This window comes from Periophthalmus magnuspinnatus, chromosome 11 (genome assembly GCF_009829125.3).
Source record: "Periophthalmus magnuspinnatus isolate fPerMag1 chromosome 11, fPerMag1.2.pri, whole genome shotgun sequence".
Classification (NCBI taxonomy): domain Eukaryota; kingdom Metazoa; phylum Chordata; class Actinopteri; order Gobiiformes; family Gobiidae; genus Periophthalmus; species Periophthalmus magnuspinnatus.
In genome coordinates this window covers 15,201,005-15,214,434 of record NC_047136.2, presented here as the reverse complement: position 1 = coordinate 15,214,434, position 13,430 = coordinate 15,201,005, and the positions used below count along the sequence as shown (strand labels likewise).

Below are 13,430 nucleotides of genomic sequence, written 5' to 3'. Positions count from 1 at the left end.
TGCATAGAAGATGTAGTAGTACTCCAGTTGTTTATATTTGGACATAAACATTACCATTTTTAATTATCGTCATTTAAGATAAAAATCTGTCTAATTTCTTCCTCCATAGTCTGATCTCGGCTCCCTTACTTGAGACATGTACAAAGGAAAAGCAAAGGAATTATGTTATCGGACAAGTGATCATGGGTCCAGTCCACTAATGGCTTTTGTCCATGGATTTCTGAAATTCCTCAATTATTCCATCATGGATAATGTTCTACCATTTTATAAACTGGATTTACTGATGAGATGCTTTTTGAATGACAAGACCGCATTGACCAATGTAACCTCAAGTAAGAGTAACTTAAAGAGTAACTGTCAGAAGGTAACGTCAGATTTATAATTTGAAGTGAATGTAACTGAAAGGACAAAACATCAAAGAATATATAAAAATTTGATAAACTACATTATATCTGAAGGACCAGCGCCATAAACACAAATGTTCAAATCATTTAACATAATATAACGCTTTTGTCACTTGTGGACTTACTCACAGTGGGAAGATAACCAAAACTTTTACTCAAGTAAGAGTTCTATTACTAGTATGTTGTATGCTGCTAGAAATATACAATTTCTTTTAAAAAGTTACTCAAATAAACGTAACTTAGTAAATGTAACTTGAGTGCTACCCACCTCTGGAAGTCATACAACCCTCTAAACTTGACACATTTTGATGTCTTATATTGTGTATTTGGCTGTTTGTCCCCTAGGCAGAGGCAGTTGGAGGAGTTGCAGGTTTTGGCGTTGGAGTTTCACGAAGCGCTGGAGCCTTTGGGTGAATGGCTCAGTGCCACAGAGCGACGCCTGAGCTCCGCTGAACCCATGGGAACCCAGACTGCCAAAATCACACAGCAAATTGCCAAACATAAGGTACTGGCTATGGTATAATGAGGTACAGGGGAACAGGGGACTACACCAAGGTATAATAAAGGCTAGAGAGATCATTGCCATGGCACCATTATAGTAATCAATATCCAGTTGCAGATGATATGATCAGACTGTAATATTTTTAAGAGAGTCTAGCCATAGACCTCCACCCAAAGGACCCTACCCCAAACACCTCCACCAGGATGCACCTCCACCGACATTTAATAACCAATAGATACATTTCTAGTTTAAAATGAAGTATCTTTGTGTTGTCTCTACTCTGCCTATGTAGGTTAATTTGCAGTTTAAAACATGTTATCACAAACAAAAAACACTCATCATAGACTTACATATGCAAGGGCGTAAGTAGCATAGGCATATTAGATGTTGTTTGTCTGTGAATGTGTTGCCGTAGGCCCTGTATCTGGTTAAGATTTGGCACAAATCTGTAGTGGTTAAGGGTAGGGAAGGGTTTGGGCTTGTCTTTAGTTGTAAAACAAGGTCAGCTTTTGTACCATTGTGTTGAAAACATCACACAAGAAGCTGTAGACTTTGGTGGCTTTTTGGCATGTCTGTTTACTTTTAGGGACATAGAGGTCTGCAGGTTGGGGCCTTTTGGTTGGAGGTCTGCAGTCAGATCCCTCTCAATATTCTACTCCAGAACTGATGCAAAGTGATAGGGAGCTAGACTTTTTAATTATACTATACTACTCAGAAAATTCTCCTTTTATAGTAATAGGTGTGAAGTAAAAAGAAAATGTATTAATGGTTATATCCCTATGGTGTAATATCATACAAAGAAAGTTTAATTCTGCATAAAATATAGACTGGTGTTTTTAGAGTAAGAATAACAAGCATTACGTCAACTATGTGTTAGTTAACATTATCAAAAATATGATGAGCATGAACATGATGTAATGGGCAAGGAACTGAACAGCTGGATGTGAATCTCTCCAAAACTGCAGATCCTCCTGGATGTTCTCGCAGAGTGACAGATCTTTTAAAAACAATCCCATAAAAGCAACCGTCACTTACTTCTGACAATAATGTTTTAGAAGTACTTTTAACTGATGAAACATCCACAAAACAACCGAAATGCCCGAGAGCGACTCCCTGAGGTGACAGCATAATTAGTGGTGTATTTGTAATATTAGAGGTTACATAAATTGACAAAGAAATCAGAGCAAGAGTAACCACATTTTATTTAGTTACAACAAGACGAGACCAGCTCCTGTCACTGCATTTCTGTTTTATTTTGGTTCATATAAGTTTTGCATGTTTCATTATTTTATGTTTTATCCTCATACAAAGAATTGCATTATCAGAATATTACTATTCTCCAGTGCAACCGTGTTTCACTTGAATTGATGCTGTTTAATGCAGTGTTTAAAATCAACATTATAACATAGATCAGAAAATAGCATAATATGGGCCCTTTAAAGGAAAAGAAGAAAAATGCTATTTTACAGACAAAAAAAAAAAAAACAACATGTGGAAATCCATTAGTTTCCATATTAATTGCCCTTATGCAAAAATAAGATCCAGTACCAGATCCCATGACAATTCTTGCCTTTGTTTCATTGTGTTTACTTTAAGTTCATTATTTATTTTATGTTGTTTTATTATTTGAATTCACTCCCTTGTCATTTGCACATTTTTAAGTTTTCATCCTTTTGTGTTTTATTTTTGTTTTTGTCTCACTTTTCTCCACAAACCACCTGTTTGCACTCCATACTCACACACACACACCTCCCAGGCTGTTTCAAGAGGAAGTGTCCTCACGCGGAGCTGACGTGGACCACCTCGAGTCCCCTGGGCCAGAGCTTGACCCCCCTGAGCTGCGAGGCCGACCGTAATTGGCTGAACGAGCGTGTGGGGGTCTGTGCGTTTGAGTCACTCTGAGCTCTCTGATTGGTGCGAGAGGAGGGCGGCCATGTTGGATCAAGCTCTGGCCAATGCGCAGCCTGTTTGGAGAGGACGAGGTGGGAGGTGATGAATTGGCTGGCCGAAGTGGCTCAGAGGCTGGGGCAGGTCTCAGTGCAGAGTTTACCTACCAGATCAGCTGAGCGAGCAGCACAAGCACACACTGGTATGAACATGTGTGGGAATGAGAGATCTAACTAACCATTAACTACTCAAACTAACCATTTAAGTGAATATACAGGGAACATATCACAACTATAGGGCCAGCTCTCCTTTGCTTAGATAAAGAAGATAAAGAATTAACTGTCCTCCTTTCCTTTTTTATTCAATATACAAACAATCTATCTTTCTTATGGTCAAAAATCACAATTTTCAGATTTTCCTAATTAGATTGTGCTTCACTGCCTATAGTTTGTTCAGTGCCTGTTTTGGAATATAAAGCAACAGCGTGAAGTTATGTTTAATTTAAAAGGTATAAGACAAGTATTTTCCTATTCCTTGCTTTTAACATCAAGGTTGTAAAAGCTTCAAGAGAGACACCGTAATCCATTGTTTTAGAAGCTCCATTGAACTGTAATTAATGTCCTCCTTGTAGGCTTTGAATGAGGAAATTGTGAGCCGAAAGAAGACAGTGGACCAGGCAATCAAAAATGGACAGGCTTTACTGAAACAAACCACAGGTAAGTGTCTACTATTACATCAAGACCGCAACACTTCCAATGATCCCAGTGAGAATGTTTACACACACTAAAAGCTATGGGCCAGGCTTGGACAGAAAATCACTGTTAAACCAAGAAACACATTTTTCTATCTGTGGCTCACCAGAAATCAACATCTGGTTTCTCTGCTTCATGTCGGACATAAACCGTACGACTGCTTCTTCTAATAAAGGGGCGATTGTTGGTCTACCCCATGAACACCCCACTGCGCTGCCTGTGTGTTCAAATATTTGGACCAATGATGTGGTTGTGAATGATACAAGCAGTGAAGGGGTTTTGCAGACCAGAAAAAATACTCCAAGCTATTTATACGTAATGACAGAAATGTCTTGTCCTTCATTTTACACTGTACAAATTATACAGCCTGATAAGTAGTATTGTACCAGTTCTTGTATTGGTATGGCTAAGTATTGCTGGCCTAATGTATTTTTAGTATTTTGTATCAAATGTATTTTCATCCTCTTGCATCTTTTAAACACACTTACCTTGAGCTTCTCTTCCAATCCACTTAAGTAGTTTGAGACATGCAACATATTATAAATAATGTAGAAGGCAGGTTTTTCTCACGATGAAGTCTTTTGCAAAGTAATGTAGCTGTCTCCTTTTTTGAGACATGAGTGTGTTAGGATAATTTTATAATTAAACTGCCCTGTAGTAAATGAAAGTCAGTATAGGTATAGGTAACACCAATAATCCTAATCCCATTATTAAGTAGTTGCTAAACCTGAAAAAACTATTTTGGTTTTCGCAATTTGAGGACTTCAGGGACCGGCCTCCTGCTGGTGCCCAGAGTCAGGACTAAACATGGGGAATCAGCGTTTCAGTTTTATGCAGCTAAAACCTGGAACAATCTTCCTGAAGATGTGAGACAGGCCTCTACTTTGACAATGTTTAAATCCAGGCTCAAAACGGTTCTGTTTAGCTGTGCATACGACTGAAATGTTTTTATTCTGCACTCTTCTCCTTTAATGGTAATTTTATGATGACAAAAGAAACATGGACTGATGGTCTTTTATTAGACATAGTAAAGTGACAGGAAAGTATTTGAGAAGTGACAGGAACGTTTTTTGTAAAGTAATGGGAAAGTTCTTAAACTGAGCAAGACAGTGTTTAAAGAGTGCGAGAGAGAGTTTTTAAAGGGTGCAAACGAGTGGGTGAGAGAGTTGCAGATTGGGTGATTATTTATGTTTTGATTTGTGTGATTTTAATGTCTTTCTTATTCTGTAAAGCACTTTGAATTACCTTGTGTACGAATTGTGCTATACAAATAAATTTGCCTTGCCTTGCCTTGTCTATTAGTCCACTATGAATTAAGTCTTTGTTTGTTCTTAAGGCTAATCAAGGTTTAGTTACTATAAAGTTGTACCATAATCCCATAACTTTTACATTACACCTGGTCTACCAAAATACAAACATCAATATAATCAATTGTTATTGGCCAGTAAATAAGTAGTAGCATTGAGTAGTTTGTAATCCTTATGTTTTAAGTACTGATCTTGTCTTTTTGGTCTCTTGTAGGTGAGGAGGTTCTTCTGATCCAGGAGAAGTTAGATGGTATAAAGTCACGTTACGCTGAGATGACAGCGGGCAGCAGCAAAGCCCTGCGGACTCTAGAGCAGGCGCTACAGTTAGCCACGCGGTTCTCCAGTGCTAACGATGACCTCAATCAATGGCTCGACTCTGTGGAGGCAGAGCTTAACAACATAGAGCCAGATGCCACGCCAGCCTATCAAGAGAGGCAGAAGGTAGTTTAACAAGTTATCACAGTTAATTCATATCTACCAATTATAGTTTGTTATTTACAGTTAATTACGTCTCTCTCTCTCTTATTGGTGTACCCCAAGGCTCAGTGCTGTACCCTTATCTTTTCTCTAATTACTTATTGAGCACTTTATTGAAAACCATATATATCTTGTGCCACTTTTATGCAGTACAATAAACCTTGCTGTTTTCATAGTGTAATTTAATACTTTCATCAAAACCGTTTTTGTTACTCTCAAACATGTATTTTTAAAATCAATCAATCAAAGTATAAAACTTATGTTTCTTTTTGTTTTTACTGTTTACGTCAATATCCTGTTCAGAAAATAAGATGCCTGGAAGTAAATACTTTTCAAAATGTCTAGTTGGGACTATTTTGGTTTTTCAAAGCAACCACTGTTCTATTTTCAACCAAGTTACCATAGAAACAAAAATTTCACAGAATTCAAGAATGGTCTGCTGTGTAATTTCCCTACAAAATGTCATTTCACTTTTAGTCACATTTAGTCATATTTCTCTGCCATTACATTACAAGAAAAAAAGAATAATATTTTGACTATTTATTAATGTATTTGTTTATTATTATTATTATTATTATTATTATTATTGATTTATTTTATCTGTTGGTAAATATTTTGGTTGAGGTTTATTTTGACATCATTTTGAAGACAATATACTTCATTTTTGCTCCCAAACAACAATTGCAATATTATCTATTGCTTTTTGATATATCTCCTACCCCTACTTAGAAATAACTTTTTGTATTTTTGTGCCATAGGAGCTGAAGAAGGTCTCTGCAGAGAAGCGTCTGGTTCTGGACACAGTGAATGAGGTGGGCAGTGCTCTTTTAGACCTGGTGCCCTGGAGAGCCAGAGAGGGGCTGGACCGACTTGTGGCCGACGCAAACCAGCGCTACAGACAAGCTGACGACACCATCACACAGAGAGTACAGCTGGTGCAGGCTGCTATTCAGAGGTCACAACAGGTACTGCAACAATAGATATGATTTTTGCTTTTTTTATTGCTGCATATATTGAAAATAGAAAATTAATTACATGTAACTACATTCAATCAAACTCCTTTACAATTTTACAAAATGCACAGTATTTGCATCACAAATTCTGAGTGCATCATTATGCAAATTCAAATTTCTGTATAAATGTGCTTTTGAAAAAAACATTCAACCATGAATTAATCATTTTAATACATTTTTATTTTATGTTAACAAAAACGTTTGCTGTATATAACTACATAATATACACTTCTGTTTTATCTATAGAATTTTCCTTTCAGAAATGTTTAAAATGGCTAGAATTAACCAAGCTCTGTAGATTAATGTAGAAAAGACGTTTCTTGTATTTCACATATTTCCCCCCTTGTCTGTCCAGTACGAAGAGGCCGTAGACGCAGAGCTGGCCTGGGTGGGGGAGACAGAGCGCAAACTGTCGTCTCTGGGTCCTCTGAGCCTGGAGCCTGATGTGACTGGGGCCCAGCTCCAGGTGCAGAGAGCCTTCAACATCGACATTATCAGACATAAAGACACAGTGGACCAGCTCCTGTCCTCACGGGATGAGATTCTAGAGACATGCAGCGATGCTCAGAAGGACGCGCTTATGGTGAGTTGGATGCTACTAACTTACGTATTACAATTTCACAATATGTCCTATACAATAAATTAGTCTACATCATATGATGCGTTGTGTTGTTGTAGTTTTGTTTATTTATTTATTTTTACTTTAGGAAGTAAATTATATATTTTAAATGATTAATTACTTAATATGTTACCCCATGTGTATATCTTCCTGTCAACCAAGTGAGATTTTAGTTCGTTGACTAAATGGATGGCTTCTCCGTATAATATTTTTATTGAAAGCAAGTGATGGATTCAAAATATATAGTCAAGTATATTATGTTATCTCACTGTTCATTTTAGGTTGTGAACCTATCAGCAAGCTATGGTGAATAGTAATTTTACTTAATATCTGAATCCTACAATAATCTCTAGAATACAATGTTATGAAAAAAAAACATGCCTTATTATGTTTTAATGCCTTGTACCACATTGCCCTTTCCAGGTGAAGACAGACTCCCTCAGCCTACGGTACGAGGCAGTCAGTCAGAGCCACAGTGAGCGGTTCTCGGCTCTGGAGCAGGCCCAGGTCCTAGTGGCACGGTTCTGGGAGACGTATGAGGAGCTAGAGCCATGGCTTGGGGAGACAGAGTCTCTGATCTCTCAGCTACCTCCTCCAGCTATAGACACCGACGCACTGAGGCTGCAGCAGGACCACATGAGGGTAAGAAAGGGACAGAGAGGTGTAAAGTATAACATATTCATCTCAAAATCATAGTAAATATTTTGATGCAGATAAGTAATTTTAGGTATCCAAGCTGTGGACTCAATTGAGTTCAATAATCCCATTTAATAAATACTATGTATTTTTCACCAAGTATGTGTTTTTTTAGTATTTATATCTACTTACTTAAATCTACTTTATTTGTAGTTGCTGCGGGAGTCCATTGCTGAACATAAACCTCACATAGATAAGCTGCTGAAGATCGGGCCTCAGTTAGCAGAGCTCAGCCTTCACGATGGAGAAACTGTTACTCAGCGCTACAACGAGGCTGAAAGACGCTACATCGCCATCAAAGAGGAGGTCAAAGGTCGAGCTGCTACACTGGACGAAGCAGTTTCCCAGTCTGCACAGGTACATTGAAGAAATTAAACAATATTTACTATCACTGCCCTGCCAAATTATTCTCAAACCAGAGTTCAAAGTGGCAAGTATTAAGCCCATCTTATGGTGAGATATTTTTTTATAAACTGACAAAATTCAATTTAAATGTTATTTTTACAACAATCTCTAGAACCATAAAACAAAATAATGATTAGTAACAATCTTAGTAACATTTTTAACCCTATAGCAAAAGACAAAATTCAGTCATTGTAGGACAAAATACAAATCGTTGTAGGAATGAAGACGTTTCACATGAGATCAGACTTGAATGACTGAGGGATTACGCAGACATTTTTAACCCTATCTAGTCCTAATTTTACCAGTCTAAGAGGCTTCAAATTGAACATTTATATTATTTCTGTCTAGAAGTTTGAGTCTGCAAAGGAAAAGTTTGAAATATCCAAAACATTTTCTGTCTCTGCCAACCAATCTACCTCCAAACCAGGAACCAAATTAGCAATTACTGCACTTGTCCAAATGTGTTGCACTTCAGACATAGATATTGTGCATAATTTGACATAATGACATCCATTTGTGCTTTGGTGCAGACTGATAAATTATTTCTAAAGGTTGTTTGGCCCCAGTCTATTTATAGGAGCTCTGGCTAATGTTGGCTTCCCAGACTCAGGACAGAAATTTGGTTTGATTTATTACCAGCATGGGGGCTGTGTGTGTGCTTCTGGTAACAGCATTGCATTTAAATGGGAATTTTATGGAGAAATTGTTTTACCAACGAGACGGTGGCCCAGAGAGCTCAGCACATCGCAAATCTACCCTAGCAACTACTGTATAAATAACTACATTTGATCAAATTACTGAATATTTATCATAATTTTAGGAGTTTCAAAAGTTTTTGTTCAGAATGACTTGTGCATAATAACAGGGAAGTTTGCATTCTTTGACTACTTCTGTAGCAGCCCCATAATGCCATTGCTTGCTTAATGTCATATTGTTTTTCAAAATTAGTAAAAGTTTAAACATGTATTTAATTTATTAATTCAATCCAATTTAAATTTATTTTTGGAGGGCCCCAAAACTGCAATCCTTTTGCATGGCTTTACAAAATTGTTGGTTTAACCAAAAGACAGTTAGAAAATCAAACAGTGAAACAGGCATTTATCAGATTAAATTAAATAGTCCATAAGGAACCGTTGCCATTTACTTGCCATCTAACATGCAATTAACTCATCTCTAGCCACTGTGGCATGTTGACATTTTTTGGATTTGAACTAATTGTCCATAAATGTTTGAAACTATTGCTTTAATTGTACTTGTACTTGTCACCATGTTCTTTCTTATTCATAGACATTTAAGTGTTTCACGTAGATTTTAAGGAGACTGGTGGCACTAATAATTTAGATTTCATAATTTATTTTATACAATTTGTGGATTATAAATTATGTTTATTGCCTATTAAACAAAGCACTCTTTTTGTCCAATATAGTTACTTTTAAAAGTGTATGATAATACAATAGGGAACAAAGTTTTATTTTGTGATGCCAGTATATTGATACTTTGCAGTGACATCATGCTGGGGCGTTCTACATGAATGTTTATGGTGGAATGTTCATCAGCTACCATAGCAACACGACGCAAACACAGCCTGATTAGTTTTAAGATGGTTAAAAAAATGCTAAATTAATTTAAACACATTTTTTGAAAGCCCGTGATTATTACAAGCTCTCATGATCAATTTAGGTGTTTGATTTTGAAAAAAGTGTGAGTGACTAATTCCTATCCCAGCATGTAAAAGACGGCATGTCACCCTGACACCAGTCCTGTGGGTGCCGCGATGATCACTATAAAACCAGTGCGTACATTCAATAACCAATCTACGTCTCGCACTCCCTTTTCTCTCTCTGCGCAGCATGGGCCTGTCACTCACCTCAGTCAATGTGTTCAGGACTGTCAATATCCTGCCCTGCGTTATCAAATGTTGTAATTCCCTGTGCACAGAGTTGGAAATCCTAAACATAATGTGAGAAGATGATGTAAAGTTTGTCTGCACACTACCATCGTACTCATGACGCACAGGACTTTGGAGGTCCGCCTCTCTCTTTTCTCTCGCTATCGTCTCATTTAATGTCAGCAGCGTTTCATTAAGTTTCCCAAAGAGCTGTTGTTCATTCTTGCGTTTTACTGACCGAGAGCAGAGGAGAGACTGGGGAGAGAGCGCAGGGGAAACAGGCCCTGAGGAAGGTCAGTGACACGGCGGGCCAACCAGGGAAAACATTAAAATAGGACTATGTGACTATTTGCGTGTGTATGATGGTGCACGTGCATTGTCTGTCACCCACTTGGCTGTGCGTACCTTCCAAAAAAATCCTGCAGGCGCCCCTGGATGACATCAGCTGCAAAGTATCAATAGTACAAGTTGTTTTTGGACTATGAGGGGCCACCATAGTCTCCTCTATTAATGGGAAACACTATATTTAAATCTTGTTTGTGATTTTTACTTCATCACAGCACTGCTAGATAATGTGTGGCACTGTTTTTGTTGTATGCATGTAATTTGGTTTAACTCATGATTTTGTTTCTCCACCCTCCTCTGTCTCATTCAAACATGTTTGTTTCCTTGTCTCACCTCCACCTCACCCCTCACCTCACTTAACCCTCACCCCTGCCTCATAACTTTACCTGTGTCCCATCTCTAACCTCCACCCTAATGCATATTCACTGATTGTGGATGTGCTGTGTGTGTTGTTCCACCTCCATTCTCTCCATCGGTCACTGCTCACTGCATCACCAGCTAATGGAGGTAAGAGTCACCATGGTAACACTGAGCACTCTGGGTTATTATGGCTGCATGACATGATCTGGCATTGATTTCACAAACTTTCAGCATGTGTCATTGTAAAGAGCATTATTTAAATTGGATTGCTTTTAACATATTTTTTTATCAGAACAATCTTCTAAAATATAATTTGAATTTATTTAATTAAATCAACCATGAATTGAAAATGGCATCAATAGATTTTCCATGTCTGCCTTTGTGTTAAATATAAAGCTATCAGCTATGTTTAAGCCAAAATATTACAAAACTAGAAAAGATATATTCATTTTGATGTACAACTTTATTTTTCATGTGCTTTTTTCTTCAACATGAATTTCTTTTTTAAATGCAACTGTTGTAGTTAAAGACCTTTAAAGTGGTAAATCATCAGGTTTGTCATTTTAAAAATGTACCCCTTAACAATATATATATATTTTGCAATATACTGTATTTTTATCACTTTTTCATAATATTGTCTTGTGTATCTAAACCGCCTCCATTGCTCCCCTCAGTTCCATGATAAGATGGACCCTCTGCTGGAGACTCTTGAGGGAGCCGTGCAGAGGCTGAGACAGCCTCCTCCGGTGGCTGCGGAGGTGGATAAGATCCGGGAGCAGCTCTCTGATCACCGCGCTCAGGGTCTGGAGCTGGACAAACTCTTACCCAGTTTCTCTGCTCTGTGTGCTCGAGGAGAGGAGCTCATCGGGCGAGCCGCTCATAATGACCCAGCCGCCCAGGGTAAGAACCAAAGATATTAAAAGTGGTAATGAACATTTATTGAGGAATGTATAGAAATATGTTTTAGTATTCTTATAAAATCACTGTGTATATTACTACTGTCATTTTTTCCCCAGTGGCCTTATTATTGTAGCCATTAGAGTCTAGTTTTAGTTTATTTTTTAAGTCTATTTTTTTAAAATTATTTTAAGCTATTTATCTATTATCTTGTTTTATTGCATGTACCATTTTCCTTCTGTTCTTTAACTGTGCGGTGCAACATTGGAATTTCCCCACTGTGGGACTAATAAAGGCATATCTTATCTTATCTTATTATTATAGCCTTGACCTGTGTTCAGTGATCAGATTATTAGTAAATTCACAAACAGTGAGCCACCTGCTTCACCACATGCCTTATTTGCTTGCAATGTTCCACAGTATGGCATTATACTTTTATTTTGTATTTATTCAGTTGTTTTATGGTTCAAAAATAACTGGTAGCATGGCTTAGTGATGTCATCTGCTTGTCTTCATGGAGATAGATAAGTTTAATGCCATACTGTGTAACATTCAAAGTAATAACCAAAAGCAATAATTAGGCAAACCTTCCAGTAGAAAAGTTATATAGTGCACCTTTATGTTTGTTTTTGACTTATCCACTAAAATCTCTAAATTCTCCTCTCCCTCTCAGCGGTGCGTTCCCGTCTGCTCCGGCTGCGCTCTCTGTGGGATGAGATCCGTCAGAGGGCCGAGGAGCGTGAGACCAAACTGAACGACGTGCTGGATCTGGCTGGGAAGTTCTGGTCAGATGTGGCGGCTCTACTCAGCACACTCCGAGACTCTCAGGACATCGTGAGGGAGCTGGAGGATCCCGGAGTTGACCCCTCCCTCATCAAACAGCAAATAGAAGCTGCAGAGGTATGAGCTGTGTGGCAAAGGGCATGCAATTTATCCATGAGTTTTAGAGTGATGAAAAATTAGTGCTGTTGCCATGAGAATTAACCATTCAAAATAAAAATATTATATCTTTTCAATGGTGAAACATGCTCAAAACTGCACCAATAAATAGAAAGTTTTTTCTACACTGAATATATACTTGAGTTTGAGGGTTAACACCTCAGACTGAATAAATGCAAGATAGTTAGGAGTTTAAAGCCATACTGTGGAACAGTCCAGGCAAAGCAATAAGATGCACACAAGCAGGTCGCGGACAAGAAGTTGCTTTGTGCAACTTTAAAGTTATTTTTCTGTCTTGTGTTCCAAACTGTTTGGTTAAACTTTTTTGTTAGTTGCCACTGTTAACTTCAACACCAATGCCAGTTTGTACTATGGTATTGCTAATATTCTATTTGTGTGTAGTTTGTATATGTACTTTCTTTCTCATGTTCAGGCCATTAAAGCAGAGACAGACGGGCTGAGGGAGGAGCTTGAATTTGTGAGGACCCTCGGGGCTGACCTCATCTTTGCCTGTGGAGAAACTGAGAAACCTGAGGTCAAGAAAACCATTGATGAGGTGAGATATTAACAGGGCATCAGTGGGAATATTAAATTCAATGTATAGTTCTCTAATCAGTTTTATATTTTGTGCTTTTAGATGAATGCTGCCTGGGAGGGACTGAACCGAACGTGGAGGGAGAGGATGGAGAGACTGGACGAAGCAATGACCGCCTCTGTCCAGTATCAAGATGCACTCCAGGTTTGTACAGTTTTATTTATTTAGTTTGCATACGTAACATGTTGCTTTTTTGCAGTTAATGCATGTAACAGCCGAGATGTATTACCATATTTAACACATAATTTTATTTTGACTGAACAGTTATTTTTGTGCTTACTAAAATAGAATTTTTGGGTTGTTTTGTAAACTTTAAAATGTCTCTTGCGGTCATCAATCATATG

The 13,430-nt window shown here is 37.8% G+C and overlaps 1 protein-coding gene across 1 annotated transcript in view; it reads left to right on the top strand.

Annotated features, from left to right (window-relative positions):
- macf1a (microtubule actin crosslinking factor 1a) overlaps nt 1-13,430 on the top strand; it is a 175,159-nt gene that overhangs the window by 136,822 nt on the left and 24,907 nt on the right. Inside the window, 17 exon segments of the mRNA XM_055225486.1 lie at nt 750-921; nt 2,676-2,717; nt 2,719-2,787; nt 2,789-2,869; nt 2,871-2,891; nt 2,893-2,952; nt 2,954-2,995; nt 3,425-3,509; nt 5,067-5,293; nt 6,088-6,294; nt 6,698-6,925; nt 7,385-7,603; nt 7,811-8,014; nt 11,330-11,555; nt 12,226-12,452; nt 12,925-13,047; nt 13,129-13,230. Coding sequence (XP_055081461.1) covers nt 750-921; nt 2,676-2,717; nt 2,719-2,787; nt 2,789-2,869; nt 2,871-2,891; nt 2,893-2,952; nt 2,954-2,995; nt 3,425-3,509; nt 5,067-5,293; nt 6,088-6,294; nt 6,698-6,925; nt 7,385-7,603; nt 7,811-8,014; nt 11,330-11,555; nt 12,226-12,452; nt 12,925-13,047; nt 13,129-13,230 — 2,335 coding nt within the window.